This window comes from Rhinoraja longicauda, chromosome 33 (assembly GCF_053455715.1).
Source record: "Rhinoraja longicauda isolate Sanriku21f chromosome 33, sRhiLon1.1, whole genome shotgun sequence".
Taxonomy (NCBI): domain Eukaryota; kingdom Metazoa; phylum Chordata; class Chondrichthyes; order Rajiformes; family Arhynchobatidae; genus Rhinoraja; species Rhinoraja longicauda.
The window spans coordinates 9,101,960-9,118,513 of NC_135985.1; the positions used below are offsets into that span (position 1 = coordinate 9,101,960).

At 47.4% G+C, this 16,554-nt stretch overlaps 2 protein-coding genes across 3 annotated transcripts in view; one reads left to right on the forward strand and one right to left on the reverse strand.

Annotated features, from left to right (window-relative positions):
• rasl12 (RAS-like, family 12) lies at positions 1-9,969 on the forward strand. 2 transcript variants are annotated; one of them, XM_078427161.1, is made up of 5 exons: positions 1-520; positions 893-949; positions 2,776-2,846; positions 4,584-4,774; positions 7,668-9,969. In XM_078427161.1, the coding sequence occupies exons 1-5, from the start codon at positions 394-396 to the stop codon at positions 8,056-8,058; spliced, it is 837 nt and encodes a 278-aa protein (XP_078283287.1). In that variant the 5' UTR covers positions 1-393; the 3' UTR covers positions 8,059-9,969. The 2 variants fall into 2 exon arrangements, with proteins under 2 accessions (XP_078283287.1, XP_078283286.1); XM_078427160.1 differs by having other exon boundaries at positions 3-520; positions 2,773-2,846; positions 7,668-9,968.
• LOC144608916 (organic solute transporter subunit beta) overlaps positions 8,642-16,554 on the reverse strand; it is a 19,530-nt gene continuing 11,617 nt past the window's right edge. Inside the window, exon 5 of the mRNA XM_078427162.1 lies at positions 8,642-16,242. Within this exon, the coding sequence (XP_078283288.1) occupies positions 15,969-16,242 (274 nt within the window). The 3' untranslated portion in view covers positions 8,642-15,968. The remainder of the gene's footprint in view (positions 16,243-16,554) is intronic.

The following is a 16,554-nucleotide window of genomic DNA, read 5'->3' on the forward strand; positions in this document are numbered from 1 at the left end:
GGAGCGCGGCTGCGGATCAAAGCGCCGGCGCCCTGGTCAATGTCAATAGGCTTCGCTCCAGCCCGGCGCTCCCTCCCTCCCGCCCGGCGCTCCCTCCAGCTCGGCGCTCCCTCCCTCCAGCCCGGCGCTCCCTCCATCCCGACGCTCCCTCCTGACCGTCACCTCGAACCCGGCGCTCCCTCCAACCCGTCACCTTCAGCCCGGCGCTCCCTCTCGCCCGGCGCTCCCTCCAGCCCGGGATACTCCACGGGTCGTTCCCTCCCGCGGAGGCGGCTCCTGACAGCTACCCCCCCCCCCCCCCCTCCTCCCTCCCTCCCTCCGCTGGCCCCAGGGGGCACCGGACAACGGTGAGGACCCGCCCGGTGACAGTCGCCGTGTATCAGACGGCGGGGAATGTTTGGGAAGGTCCGGGTGGTCACTTTGCCGGGCGCCGCGGACCGGGACCGGGACCGCGCCCACCACCCACCCACCCCGGAATGTGGCATCGCCATCCTGGGCCACGCCGGCTCCGGCAAATCTGGTGAGTTCCGACCCACGCCCCGTGTGCGAGGACCGGCCCGCCGTGTCCCAGTGTCCCAGTGTCCCCGTGTCCCAGCCCCGTGTCCCAGTGTCCCCGTGTCCCAGTGTCCCCGTGTCCCAGCCCCGTGTCCCAGCCCCGTGTCCCAGTGTCCCCGTGTCCCGGCCCCGTGAGCGGGCACCGCCACCCCGGGCGGGCAGGAGGGTCGGGTTTGGACGCAGTCCCCGTGAGCCCGGTCCTTGGTCAGAGGGTATCCGGGAGCCAGGCGGCTCCACGCAGGTCTCGCTGGTGAAGCGGCAGCGAGAGCGGGGAATGGCCGGGGCACCGTCTCCAACACCCCGCACCGTCATTAATCCCTCCGCTCTGCCCTTTCAGCACTGACCGTGAAGTTTCTGACCAGGAGGTTTATCAGCGAGTATGACCCGCACCTGGGTAAGTGCCTGGAGGTTTCTCATTTATAAAGTTACATTTCAACCTGTCCAGGTAGGAAATAAACTTTATTACATATTAGCAAGTTAATTCGCGCTGTGGTTGAGCTCACCCTCCCCGTCACACGTCCCCGAGAGAGACTGAACAAGGGTCTCGACCCGAAACTTCTCCCATTCCTTCTCTCCAGAGATGCTGCCTGACCCGCTGAGTTACTCCAGCGTTTTGTGTCTGTCTTCGGTGTAAACCCGCACCTGCAGTTCCTTCCTACACATTTCCATCTCAGAGCAAAGCTTGGGATGAATCCTCTGATGTATAGACCGGCCGATGGTGATGTGTGCAAAGCTTTGACGCCCAGTTTCAGGGCGGTAGTCAGATTATCCGAGGCGTCAGCACGTCTTCAATGTACAAGAAACTACAGATGCTGGAAACTTGAGCAAGAGGAACTCCGCGGGTCGGGCAGCATCTGTGGAGGGATGGACAGACAACATTTTGGATTGGGTCTCCAGCTTTTTCTCTCCCCCCCCCCCCCCCACCTCACTCCCATAAGACAGAAGATATGCTCGACACTAAACGTCGTCTATCCATTTTCTCCACAGATGCTGCCTGACCCGCTGAGTTCCTCCTGCACTTCTACGTTAAGTGTTCAGAGATCCCCGGCTGTGAACTAAATGCTGGAGTAACTCAACGGGTCAGGCAGCATCTTTGGAGAGAAGGAATGGGTGTACTCCAGCATTTTATGTCGCGTCACCTATTCCTTTTTTCCCCCAGAGATGCAGCCTGACCCGCTGCGTTACACCAGCCTTTTGTGTCCGTCTTCTGTATAAATCAGCCTCTGCAGTTCCTTTCTACACACATTCTTGGGCCCGCATCGATTTGCAGATATTCCACTTCCACCCGGCTTGTGGCGGTCTGTCGCCGAGTCTGAACCACTGCCAGGACACCGGTCACGGTGGCGCAGCGGTAGAGTTGCTGCCTTACAGCGAATGCAGCGCCGGAGACTCAGGTTCGATCCTGACTACGGGCGCCGTCTGTATGGAGTTTGTACGTTCTCCCCGTGACCTGCGTGGGTTTTCTCCGAGATCTTCGGTTTCCTCCCACACTCCAAAGTAGGTTAATTGACTGGGTAAATGTAAAAATTGTCCCTAGTGTGTGTAGGATAGTGTAATGTGCGGGGATCGCTGGGCGGCGCGGACTCGGTGGGCCGAAGGGCCTGTTTCCGCGCTGTATCTCTAAATCTAAACGGAAGCAGCAGATGAACTAATTCATCTGAAATAAAAACAGAGAATGCAGCGACAAGTAAAAGTCTGGAGACTGTTGTAGTGGAGAGAGGAGGGGTTGATATGTTATTTGTTGATGGATCGTGTCAACTTGCATATCTCACCACAGATACTGCCCGACCCCTGGACCTTGTTCATCGTTGCTTTTTTTTTGTTGCATATCTTTCATTCGGTTTGTTCTGCGTCTCTCTATGTCGCCGGCTGTCTCTCTCATTTCCCTTTCTCCCGACTCTCAGTCTGAAGAAAGGGTCTTCTGTATTTAACACAAAATCCCATACATTTCCATATTATCAAGTGAAATTCTTGTTGTGTCAACATTTCTCAGAAAAGACGTCGGTGCATTCTGAGCAAGAAGAAGGTCTCGACCTGAAACGTCACCCATTCCTTCTCTCCAGAGATGCTGCCTGTCCCGCTGAGTTACTCCAGCTTTTCTGTGTCTATTTTAGTGCATTGTGAGTTTGAAAGACGCTTCGCCCACGTTGTACCATTTTGTGCTCTGTTTTCGCTTACACACAACGGTGACTAGTGATTGCTGGTATTTGCTTGCAGAAGATACCTACACTACGGAAGAAATCGTGGATCACCAGTTGGTGCTCTTAAAAATTATGGACACGGCCGACCAGGTAACGTAGCGGGGAGAGGGAGGGGAATGTGTACAACGTTGTACAAGTCAACGACAGATTTAGTTTGGTTTAGAAACACAGCGCGGAAACACCGAGTCCGCGCCGCCCAACGACCCCAGCACTATCCTACACACATACACACTGGGGCCAACTTACAATCTTTACCAAAACCAAGTAACCTATAAACCTGTACGTCTTTTGGAATGTTAGGAGCAAACTGGGGAAACGCGGATACACAAATCACCAACCCATTCGTGTATTGTGCTCACAGAGCTAACAGAACAATGTTTAAGTAGACAACAGAATGAATTATTGAACTTGTTTTTGCCTGAGCTGATTAATTTAATGGCACCACAGAGTCGTAAAGTCCTATGTATGACAGGTCATAGACCTACTTCCTCCACCTATGTCCTCTGGTTCTCGATTCCCCTACTCTGGGCAAGAGACTCCGTGCGTTTACCCGATCTATTCCTTTCATGATTTTGTCCACCTCTCTAAGATCATCCCTCATCCTTCTGCGTTCCACGGAATAGAATCCAAGCCTGCTCCACCTCTCCCTATATAACAGGCTCTCGAGTCCTGTCAACATCCATGTAAATCTTCTCTGCGCACTTTCCAAAGTATTTGTATACATTGGGTATGCAAGCAAAGAATCTCACTGTGCCTAGTCACATGTGACAATAAAATATTCCATTCCATCATTCCAGTGTGTGTACATCTCTGTGTGTGCACGCATCTGTATGGATGGATGTGGTTGAGAGAGACTGCGTGCACACGTGTGTGTGTGTGTGTGAGAGAGAGAGAGAGAGAGAGAGAGAGAGAGAGAGAGAGAGAGAGAGAGAGAGAGAGAGAGAGAGAGAGAGAGAGAGAGAGAGAGAGAGAGAGAGAGAGAGAGAGAGACAGAGAGAGAGACAGAGACAGAAAGAGAGACTATGCATTTGCGTGTTTGAGAGAGATAGACACAAAGCGCCGGAGTAACTCCGCGGGTCAGGCATCAGACAGCATCTCTGGAGAGAAGGAATAGGTGATGTTTCAGATCTGAACCCTTCCTCAGACTGTTTGAGAGAATGTGTGCACGTGTATATCTGCGCGCACCTGTCTGCGTGTGTGTGTGTGTGTGTGTGTGTGTGTGTGTGCGTGCGTGTGTGTGTGTGTGTGTGTGTGTGTGTGTGTGTGTGTGAGTGTGTGTGTGTGTGTGTGTCTATCTGTCTGTCTGTATCTGGGTGTGTCTGGGTGTGTCTGGGTGTGTCTGGGTGTGAGTGTGAGGGAGACAGTGTGCATGTGTGTATGACAGAGACTGTGCACACACAGCATATGTGTGTGTGTGTGCATTCATGTTCCCGGACAACGTAGAAGGAAACTGTTCGGCCCCTTGAGTCGACGCTGGCTCCCAGAGAATTCCCATCAATCCCACTTATTTTCCCTGTCGGTTCTTCTCTCGCCTAAACCCATGAGATCCCTGAACTGCCCAACCTCTCATCCACACAAGGAGCCAGTGAATCTTCCAACCAAGTGTGGGGATACCACCCAGGAACTGCGTACAGTCGGAGGGATAACGTGCAAACTCCACACGGGCAGCACCGGAGATCAGGACTGAACTCGGGTCACAGGAGGTGTCAGGCAGCAGCACTACCCGCGGCACCATGTTGTTGTCCCAAGTATTTGTTCTTGTATGTATATGCGTTAGTGATACTCTGCACACAGAATGACGAAGCAACATTGGTGTTTTGCAACTAGGAGAAGCCGCTGAACTCTGAGCGATACCTGAGCTGGGCAAACGCCTTCGTCGTCGTCTACAGCATTGACAATAGGAAGAGCTTTGAAGCGTGCCGGGATTACCTGGAGATCATTTGCAACCACACCAAAGGGCAGCCGCACGACTACCCGGTCACCCTGCTGGGGAATAAGCTGGATATGGAGAGGTATAGGTAAGAGGTGTTATGTGTAGGAAGGAACTGCGGATGCTGCTTTGAACCGAAAACAGACACAAAAAGCTGGAGTAACTCAGCGGGTCAGGCAGCATCTCTGGAGAGAAGGAATGGGTGACGTTTCGGGTCGAGACTGACAGGTCTGAAGAAGGGTCTCGACCCGAAACGTCGCCTATTCCTTCTCTCCAGAGATGCTGCCTGACCCGCTGCGTTGCCCCAGCTTTTCGTGTCGATTTTCGGTAAGATGTATCAGTTCAAGTCAAACTCGTGGCTGAGGGAGGCAGCTGTTTAAAGGGTCTACATGCTGATATTCCCACTGCCGACTGAGACCACCAGGCTGGGGTTTGATAATTTCCAGAAAGTGGGAATAATATTCCTGCAACGACCCCGTCAATCCCTGATCAAATTCTAGCGTCTACAAATGCTACAGTTGAGGTCCCACTAGCGTTTAATAATGTTTCATCAAGATATTGATGACCAGCCATGATCACAATGAATGGCGGTCCTGGCTCGAAGGGCCAAATGGCCTATTTTCTGTGTTTCTATGATATCTACACTCTGTCCTGACCGCCTTCGGTATGCAAGCCAAGAAAGCCCTTTGGACAAATAGATGTAAATCTCTGGATGTCTTTACCTCAGCGGGCCGTGGAGTCAGTCAGTAAGTACGTTTGAGTCTGACGCTGGAAGAATGGGAGACATATATAGCAAGTCTTGCATATCAGAGACTGCGGAGGCACGAGGCTTGGGTTTGAGAGCCGGAGTTTAGTTTATTTGCACATGTATCGAGATACAGCGTTGTGCGGTAACCAGTCAGCGGAAAGACAATACATAGACATACAAAGACAATAGTGGAATTCTCTGCCTCAGAGGGCAGTGGAGGCCAATTCTCTGATTACATTCAAGAGAGAGCTACATAGAGCTCTTAAGGATAGCGGAGAAAGCAGGAACGGGGTACTGATTGAGAATGATCAGCCATGATCATATTGAATGGCGGTGCTGGCTCGAAGGGCCGAATGGCCTCCTCCTGCACCTATTGTCTATTGTCTATAAAGATCAAAATCGAGCCATTCGCAGTGTACAGATACACGATAAAGGGAATAACGTGAATTGCGTTTAGTGCAAAATAACGTGGAATCCGATCGAAGATCGTCCGATGGTCACTAATGAGGCAGACAGTCGCTCAGGACTGTTCTCTAAATGTTTGTCGGACGTTTCAGTTGCCTGATAACAGCTGGGAAGAAACTATCCCTGGATCTGGAGGTGTGCGTTTTCACACGTACGTCTATATCTCTTGCCTGGCGGGAGAGGGGAGAAGAGGGGGTGAGCGGGGGTGAGACTCATCCGTGATTATGCCGGTGGCTTTGCGCATTGAGCCAAACACAACAGGCTGGGGGAACTCAACGGGACAGTCAGCATCTGTGGAGGGAGTGAATGGATGGCGTTTTGGTTTGAGAGTCTCAAGAAGGGTCCCCGCCCGAAACGTCATCTGGCGTCCGGTGGCAGAGAATATTCCCAGCGCCTGCTTTCTCAGAATGTGAGCTTTTAGTTATGCCCTGTACACAATAGCAGTAAATCTTTCTAAATCAGTGTTGTATTAGAAATGATCAACGCACTGCATGGCTGTTGAGACTGCTACATTTATTTCAAACAAAAGATAGACACACGATGCTGGAGTAACTCAGCAGGACAGGCAGCATCTCTGGGGACGTTTCGGGTCGAGACCCTTTTTCAGACTTCCTTCTCTCCAGAGATGCTGCCTGTCCCGCTGAGTTACTCCAGCTTTTTTGTGTCCATCTGCATCTGCAGTTCCTTCCAACGTTAGACAATAGACAATAGACAATAGGTGCAGGAGTAGGCCATTCAGCCCTTCGAGCCAGCACCGCCATTCAATGCGATCATGGCTGATCACTCTCAATCAGTACCCCGTTCCTGCCTTCTCCCCATACCCCCTCACTCCGCTATCCTTAAGAGCTCTATCCAGCTCTCTCTTGAAAGCATCCAACGAACTGGCCTCCACTGCCTTCTGAGGCAGAGAATTCCACACCTTCACCACTCTCTGACTGAAAAAGTTCTTCCTCATCTCCGTTCTAAACGTTGTGTTTCAAACAATCTACATTCTAAGATCTTTCCTTTAGATTGCTTTGACGTTTCACAGTTTATTTTCAGGTATTTGTTTTTTCTTAACGTATAACGCTAATGCATTTTGAAAATGATGTCTCTCTCTCGAAGGTATTTATTCACAAAATGCTGGAATAACTCAGCGGGTCAGGCTGTCTGTCACAGTCTGTCCAGTTCACTCGCCTGCCAGCCACGCCCACCACGTTAAGCCAACTCCCCTCGCCTGTTCACTCACCTGCTCCAGATCACCACTCAAGCCAGCATATAAACCCTTCCTGCACACACGCTCTTTGCCAGATTGTTCTTAGCCCTCATGCAAGACTCTCCAGCATTCTCTCTTGGATTGATTTCCCGTTGCCGACCCTGCCTGCTCCCGACATTCATGCCTCGTCGTAGCCCTGGTGAACGCCTCAGTCTTCTGTCCCCGACCACGAGCAGGTAGAAAGAAAGCGCATTGTAAAACTACTTCCTTGGTTCCGTGTGCTGCATTTGGGTCTACCTACGGTCCGTTACACAGGCAGCATCTCAGGAGAGAAGGAATGGGTGGCGTTTCGGGTCGAGATCCTTCTTCAGACTTATGTCAGGGGGGCGTCTTCTTCAGTCTGAAGAAGGGTCTCGACCCGAAACGTCGCCCATTCCTTCTCTCCTGAGATGCTGCCTGACCTGCTGAGTTACTCCAGCATTTTGTGAATAAATACCTTCGATTTGTACCAGCATCTGCAGTTATTTTCTTACACTACCTATTTCCCTCTCTCCCCCTCTCCCCCCTCTGTAGGCAGGTGAGCAAGTCTGATGGTCTCTCGCTGGCAGCCAAGTACAACTGCTCATTCGGCGAAGTGTCGGCCTGCTCGGATTTCCCACCTGTGCAGAATGTGTTCCACCAGTTGGTGCGTGAGGTGAGGCGGGAGACTGAGCGCCACCTGCCCGTCAGGCCGCTCTTTATTTCCGAGGACAAGCCGGTGCCGGGCCTCCCCCACCCTCCTGCCTTCGCCCAGGCTGTTAAACACCACCCCCCTGCCTTTGGAACGCAGCGACTCTCCACCGCCGTCTACAAAGAAATCCCCACCATCACCTCAGCTAAACTCGTCACCGTGAAGACAGCAAGAGCCCAGAGCAAGCGGAGAACGCCCACCCTCACTCTGCTGAAAGGGTTCAAGATATTCTAAAAAAAACATTCATCACCACATTGAATAGCAAAACTCGACGTAGGTCAACGTAGCAAAACTCAACCAGATGGGTCACGTATCTTGTGTAGGAAGGAACTGCAGATGCTGGTTTACACCGAACATAGACACAAAATGCCGGAGTAACCCACCGGGTTAGGCAGCATCTCTGGAGGGAAGGGATGGGCCGAGACCCTTCTTCGCCCATTCCTTCTCTCCAGAGATGCTGCCTGCCTCGCTGAGTTACTCCGGCGAGGCATTTTGTGTCTATCTTATCTTCATGCAACTTGTTCCATCTTTGACATCTTGGAGTAAATTGACCAAGGACTCGCAGTGGTCACGAGCTCCTGCTTTCGACGATTGCCAACTCTTTCAGCGAAAATAATTAGTGAGAAGAATATTTATTGCGGTCTCTGCTGCAGGAGTTCTCTAGGAGACGGGAGGAATGCAGCAAATGTCCAGTAATCTGAAGAGCAGCTCCATTGCACAGATTTTTAAAAAAATGAAGGATCAGTGTCTGCGAGAAGGCCACATGACTGTGGAAATAAGGGCAGTGGAACAAGCTTTTCAAGGATCACCATTTGAAAATTATATTTATTTTCCGAAAATCAATCAGTCCAGGAACAACCAGGAAAGTACATCATATTTTGCCTGGTCAATAATGAAGACGTTGCACAGAAGATCAATAAGTTCACGAATGGGACCATTATCTGTTATCTATCAGGATCCAAGTATTATTGTTTTGATGATGATACAATGAAGTAATTGTTGCGAACAGTCCTCGAAGGATTGATCTTCCGGTTGTTTGACAAAGGATATCAGAACCAACTTCCTTACTTTTATCTTCAAAAGTTGTGGTAAAAGTAGACCAGCGATAGGAAGTTCCAGAAATTAGATCTGTAAAGTTGAAGGATCATTGAAAGATTTCCAAGTCAGAATGTTATATAACTTGACTGGAAACTTGTAGTGAGGTATTTGGAAAATATATATTGCTTTCCCAATGGACGGTGCATACAGAACCGTCTTGCTCATAATTTGGTGATTGTTAGATAGTAATTTCACTTAAAAGTCATAAGGATATCCAATACAGAGAAAATAATTGTTCAGACTTATGCACTAGACAATTTGGGCAGCACAGTGGCACAGCAGTAGAGTTGCTGCATCACAGTGCCAGAGACCCGGGTTTGATCCTGACTACAGGTGCTTTCTCTACGGAGTTTGTACATTCTCCTTGTGACCGCATGGGTTTTCTCCGGGTGCTCCGGTTTCCTCCCACACTCCAGAGACGTTCAAGTTTTTAGCTTAATTGACTTTGGTAAAAAAATTGTGAACTTATCCCTAGTGTGTGTAGGGTAGTGAGAGTGTATTGGATGATAGCTGGTTGGCATGGAGTTGGTGGGCTGAAGGGCCTGTTTCCCTGCTATATCTCTAAAGCCTAAAGTCCAAAATTCTAAAGTCTAATTTCACTCAACATTGGGCCAAATGTTTACGTAGCTGCCTGTAAAAGGTGATGACTTTGAAGGTAAAAGTAAGAAAATTGTTTCTGATATTCTTTGTCAAACAAACCACAATAATCAACCAATAACTATGTATCAACTTATAATCCCCACTGAATAGTCTCACCATGATAGTATTCTGTGCACAGCAGCAGATATCTATTAACTATCTTTCATTCACAGGTAACACAACACATTCATTTCTTCAATCTTACATTTTGTTTGCAATATATTTACTACATATGTAAGTTACTTTTTAGTAGAACAGATATATTAAAAAAAATAATCTTCAATCATTCACAATAATATGAGAAACAAAATATTACTTGACAATTTTGGATTAATAAACACCCTGACAAATATATTGTAAGCTGTTTGTCACTCTATGTGCTTGTGGTTTAGCCTAAATTTCACATCTCTTCTCAGCCCATTTTTGATATATTACTGGACATAGCAATGGCTGGTATACTCTGTTGCAACGATGACCTTGGTGGAGTTACTGCCTTCCAGCTCCAGAGACCCAAGTTCCATCCTGACTACGGGTGCTGTCTGTACGGAGTTTGTACATTCTCCCTGTGGCCGCGTGGCATTTCTCCGGGTGCTCCGGTTTCCACCCACATTCCAAAGACGTACAGGTTTGTAGGTTAATTGGTTTAGGTAAAATTGTAAAAATTGTCCCCAGTGTGCAGTGTAGTGCTAGTGGGATCGCTGGTCTGTGCAGACTCGATGGGTCGAAGGGCCTGTTTCCGCACTGTATCTTCAAACTAGACCAAAAGTAACTCCAAAGACGTACAGGTATGTAGGTTAATTGGCTGGGTAAATGTTTTTTTTTTAAATTGTCCCTAGTGTGTGCAGGATAGTGTTAATGTGTGGGGATCGCTGGGCCCGGTGGGCCGAAGGGCCTGTTTCCGCGCTGTATCTCTAAATCTAAAAATCTAATGGTAAATTGAAATCTCCAACGATGTTCACAATTCAGAGATCAGACAAGATCTGAGGTATGCCAGGGGTGACAGCAGACAGGTCAAATTATTGGCCAAACAGTCAGATGTCTGGACTTTTGATTCAGTGACACAATTTGGGATCCCATCAGCTGGGGAAATTAAACTCATGTAATTGTATGAGTCATAAGTATGAATTTTAAATGGTAGCTACAAAGTTACGCCATTACTTAAAAAAAGACCTGTTTCACGAACATTGTCCAGGCAAGGATATCTGCTGTCCTGGTTTACAGGTGACTCCGGCCCCACCAACAAGGTTCTGCCTTCACTGCCTCCTGTCTTTACTTTGGGAGATTATTAGCAATGTGCAACTAAACCCAGTCTGTGCCTCAGTGTCCACATTCCATGAACAACTACCGAGGAGGATATTGCTCAGTCAAAGCACCCAACGGATCAAAGCCCAAAAGCAACACGCAAAATGTAAAAAAAGACACAAAGTGCTGGAGTAACTGAATGGGTCAGGCAACATCTCTGGAGAACACGGACGGGACGTTTCAGGTCAAGACGTCAAATTTAAAGCAAAATGTAACATCTGTGTCCCCACAGCCCAGCCATTAGATCAAATATAATTGATTTTTTTCCTTAAATTATGTACATTCAGATTACTATGCCGCTAAGCGCTGATCGATTGGGGTTGAGCGGGTCCAGGATTTGACCGCTTGCTGCAGGGTTGACAGCTCAAGACTGCAGGAAAACAGTAACATACCTCACCTTCCAAGGCAGGAAGGAGGATAAATCAGCTGAAGGTCCCAAACCTGATTCCTAACCCTGGACATCTCTGGATGTTGATTGAGGTCAGAATAAACCTTTCGGAAAAAGATAAGGCTTGTAGAAGGCTATTAGTAATTAAACGTAAGTGGAGCTATTGATTTGTGACAATCAATGCAGAAGCATATCCTTGGCCAAGCTCTAGAATCAGGAGACTGCTCATCCCTTCCCTCATATTATTTCAGGGCTCCCATTTCCCTGTGGCACTCAAACATTCCATGTTACAAGAACTAGGGGACAGAGGTTTAAGGTGAGAGGGTTAAGATTTAAGGGGAACCTGAGGGGTGACTTTTTCCACACAGAGGATGCTGCATATATGGAACGAGCTGCCAGAGGAAGTAGTTGACACAGGTATAACAACAGAATTTAAGGACATTTGGACAGGTACACGTATAGGAAAGGTTTAGAAGGATATGGGCCAAATGCAGGCAGGTGGGAGTAGTGTAGATGGGGTTATTTTGGTCGGTGTGGGCAAGTTGGGTAGAAGGACCTGTTTCCGTGCTGTGTGACTCTATAACGGTTGATTCTTGTTATTGGGAAAATCATGAACGCTAGCCAGATGCAACAAGTGGGTGTTAATTGGACCAACAGGATTAAGAAAACACTCTCTATTCAATCACATGATATGTAGAAAGGAACTGCAGAAGCTGGTTTAAACCAAAGATAGACACAAAGTCTTTTAGAAGGATGAGAGGGGATCTTATCGAAACCTATAAGATTATTAAGGGGTTGGACACGTTAGAGGCAGGAAACATGTTCCCAATGTTGGGGGAGTCCAGAACCAGGGGCCACAGTTTAAGAATAAGAGGTAGGCCATTTAGAACAGAGATGAGGAAAAACTTTTTTAGTCAGAGAGTTGTAAATCTGTGGAATTCTCTGCCTCAGAGGGCAGTGGAGGCCAATTCTCTGAATACATTCAAGAGAGAGCTAGATAGCGCTCTGAAGGATAGCGGAGTCAGGGGGTGTGGGGAGAAGGCAGGAACGGGGTACTGATTGAGAATGATCAGCCATGATCACATTGAATGGCGGTGCTGGCTCGAAGGGCCGAATGGCCTACTCCTGCACCTATTGTCTATTGTCTATAAAGTGCTGGAGTAACTCATCGGGTCAGGCAGAATCACTGGAGCAATCTGTAGAAGGGTTCTGACCCAAAATGTCACCTAACCTTTTTCTCATTAGAGGCTGTCTGGCCTGCTGAGTTATTCCAGCACTGAGTCTATCTACATATGGTTGTTGTTGAGTTCAGCCTGAACAGCGTGCGGCCCTGTTGCATGTACTCTGTCGGCGCCACCTCCACAGTGATTAATTAATGCCTCCTACATGGGCTTCGGAGTTATGGCCACCCTCTCAGGTAAGTTATCTAAAGATACACAACCCTGGCCATTTCAGTCGAACGATGCGCCTCAGAGTTGCTGATGGGTCGGTCGAGGAGCCAACAACTACAGAGGTAAACAATGGCTCTTCGTGATATTCCCACTGGGTTCTTAACTGAGTGCTGGAAAAATACTAGAAGGAGCCGTTTAAGTGATGTAATTGATCTAATTACCATATTGGCTTCATCAAGCCCCACCCTCAGGACCCACAAAACTGGATTTCAAGTCAGTCATCCTCGAACCTAAAGTACTGTTTAAGAAGAACATAGAACTTAGAACAGAAAACATAGGGAGCACAATAACTGGCCTGTTAGTCCACAATGTCTGTACTGATCATGACGCCAAGACCAATCTTTACTTGCCTGCACATAATCCATATCCCCCCATTCCCTGCACATCCATGTGTCGATCAAAAATCTCTGAAATGTCACTATCGTATCTGCCTCGACCACCATCTCTCGCAGCGCATTCCAGGCACTCACCACCCTGTGTAAAACACGTCCCATACATCTCCTTTAAACTTTGCCCTTCTTACCTTAAAGCTATGACTCTAGTATTTGATTTTTCCATCCTGGGAGAAAGTTTCTGACTGGCTACCATATCTATGCCTCTCATGATTTTATATACTTTTATCAGGTCTTCCCGCAACCTGAGGGGTTTTAGCGAAAACAGTCCAAGTCTGTCCAGCCTGTAGCTAATACCACCTAACCCAGGCATCATTCTGGTAAACTCCTCTGCATGCTTTCCAAAGCCTCCACACCCTTCCTGTAATGGGGTGGCCAGAACTGCACGCAATACTCCACATGCGGTGTGATCAATGTCTGTGTAAGAAAATAACTGCAGATGCTGGTACAAATCGAAGGTATTTATTCACAAAATGCTGGAGTAACTCAGCAGGTCAGGCAGCATCTCGGGAGAGAAGGAATGGGTGACGTTTCGGGTCGAGACCCATCTTCGATCAATGTCTTATTATTAAGTGGCATCATAACTTCCAAACTCTTGTGCTCAATGCTCTGACCTATGAAGGCTAAAGTTTAACATATATCTTCTGTTTTCAAATCCTATCTCTACAAGGTGAAACCCCAGCACCCTACATGCCATGTTGTGGTCTGTTTGGTGTCACCAGTGATTTGGGTAGACATGTGGTTCTGCTCTAACTCTTGTTTCCACACAATGAAATGAATGTAACGTGAGCGAGAAATCAGGGAACACTATTTGCGTTACGCGACGTGAATTGGTTGGAACGCGATTTTGAAAAAGAACGAGAGAACGACTTCAAAGTTACTTTGGAAATTGAGAATTGTCTTGGATTTAAACAGTTTAGGAAAAGAAAAACTGCTTCCATGTAACATCCCCGGAGCAGTCAGACAGCATTGTGCCTTGAGAACATAGTCCGTCAGTTTCACCGTTGGTGGCCCTTTGAATTTGACAAGCAATCATCCTGTGGACACTTGCAATCATACTCTATTAAACAATGTAACACACAACCTTTACTTTAATAACAATACATTTATAGCTATTGAAAATCCTGCGGGAAAAATAATGTTGTAACTGGGAGTCTGAAACCCTCTCTGGCCCCTTAACCCCCTTTGACACAATTGTCTTTGTAACATGATTTTCAATAACACAAGGATTCTTCGCAACCAGCTATTGCACAAGTACCTGTATTTATTGCTTCACTTTGGTAGCCAGTCCAGACTCGTATTATCAAAACAACATAGTGCTTCTTTAATCTTCCTATTGGTAGCAATAACCCACGCTTGGCAAATTAAAATTAATTGCTAATTCACAGTCATTACAAAAGCAAAGTACTATAATATAGACAGATTCATAAGGTCATAGTCACATGGCAGAACTAGGCCCTTCGGCCCAACTCTTTCATGCTAACCAAGGTGCCCCAACTAAGCTGGTTCCATCTGCCCAGCTATGGCCCATATTGTTCTAAACCTTTCCTATCCATGTACTTGTCCACGTGTCTTTATAGTACTTGCCTTGTCTACCTCCTCTGTCAGCTCGTTCCATATACCCATCACCCTCTGAGTGAAAAGATTGCCACTCAGGTTTGTATTAAAGCTTGTCCTTCTCACCTTAAACGTATGGCCTCTGGTTCTTGATAATAGTGCGTATTCACACTATTCCCCTCATGATCTTCTACGATAAGATCACCCCTCAGCCTCTTGCGCTCCAAGGAATGAAGTCCCAGCCTGCCCAACCTGTCCCCATAGCTCAGCCTCTCAAATCCTGGCAACATCCAGAACTCGAGAGAGACTGATGGTGCAAACTGCTCAGCGGATCAGGCAGCATCTGAGCAGCAGAAAGCAGGGTTAGTCCTCCAGTCAGTGTCTGAACTGCTGATAATTTCCAGTGTTAGAATGCTATGTTACAGTTGTACAAGACATTCGCGAGGTCGCGCTTAGAGTATTGTGCTCAGTTTTGGTCACCCTGCTGGAGGAAGGATGTTGTTAAGCTGGAAAGAGTACAGAGGAGATTTACGAGGATGTTGCCAGGACTCGAGGGCCTGAGCTATAGGGAGAGGTTGGGCAGTTAGGGCTTTATTCGTTGGTGTGCTGGAGGCCGAGTGATGATCTTATAGAAGTTTATAAGATCATGAGGGAAATAGATAGGTTGAATGCACAGAGTCCTTTACCAAGAGTGGAGGGATCAAGAACCAGAGGGCATTGTTTAAGGTGAAAGGGAAAAGATTTAAGAGGAACCTGAAGGGTATTATTTTCATACAGAGGGTGGTGGGTATTTGGAACAAGATGCCAGAGGAGGTAGTTGAGTCAGGTATTATAACAACATTTAAAAGTCATTTGGACAGGTACAAGGATAGGAAAAGTTTAGAGGAATATGGGCCAAATGCATGCAGGTGGTACTAGTGTAGATGTGGCATCTTGGTTGGCATAGGCAAGTTAGACTGAAGGGCGTGTATCCATGCTGCGTGATTATGTCTGCATGACTCTATGACTATTTTCTGCTTTATTTTATCAATCCACATAGTCACGATCTTCCTTGGAATTAAGCATTGCCTTCATCTTGGTTTTCATGCCAATTTTTAAATTTTATTTCTAAATCCTGAGTAAATTATGAATGATAGTATTCCCAGCAATAATCCAAGAGGCATATTTCCACCCCAATGCTTTCCCCACTTTTCCCCACTCCATAAAACGATTGCTACCTGATTTTCCTTTTATTTATAAAGAAACACATATAAAGATATATGTCAATAACTCTTGTAATGGAATGATTTAGGCCAACCTCCCTCCTGCAGCTGGTTGCTACACATCATCTTGCTTGTCGTTGTTGTAAAGGAAGCTTACATTTCCATCCTTCCATTCAACCAGGATCTGTCCATCTTTTGGGAGGACCTTTGGAGATGAGGTCTGTGCCACCTGGTTCCGGGAGATGTACGACTGCTTGCTCTGTAACATCGGGTCTGTCTCAGCAAGATTGTCAACCTCAACAACATATTGCATCATTGCCTTCTGTGTCGAGTCAGCCTCCGTTTCATTCCTGCCCGCTGTACCGTTCAAAGCCTTCATCTTTCGTGTCCTGCATTTGGATGAGGGAGATTACTGAATATTGGCCCCAAGTGCACGCCAGATATCCTCCCGTTCGCAGGTCTGAAATGAACAGTTTCCCATTTTTTCTGCATGTTCCTAATGAGTGAGACCTCTGTATGGTCTTGTTTTACACAAAGATTTGTCTTAGAATTAACTGATCAAATTGCGGGAAATGTGAACGGGTTGTGTGGTCTGGTCAGGCGGAGATTGAGAAGTGGACGTTTAAAGGTAGAAAAGACAGTACTATTACATTAATATTGAGCCAGACAATTACTTTCGGTATTCAACTGGTGAAAGGGAA

Bases quoted from the DNA above. Each gene is read 5' to 3' on its own strand.
- rasl12 (XM_078427160.1), top strand. From the start codon at position 394: ATGTTTGGGAAGGTCCGGGTGGTCACTTTGCCGGGCGCCGCGGACCGG. The intron at 950-2,772 runs GTAAGTGCCTGG...ATTTGCTTGCAG, and splicing joins CGAGTATGACCCGCACCTGG to AAGATACCTACACTACGGAA. The intron at 4,775-7,667 runs GTAAGAGGTGTT...CCCCCTCTGTAG, and splicing joins CTGGATATGGAGAGGTATAG to GCAGGTGAGCAAGTCTGATG.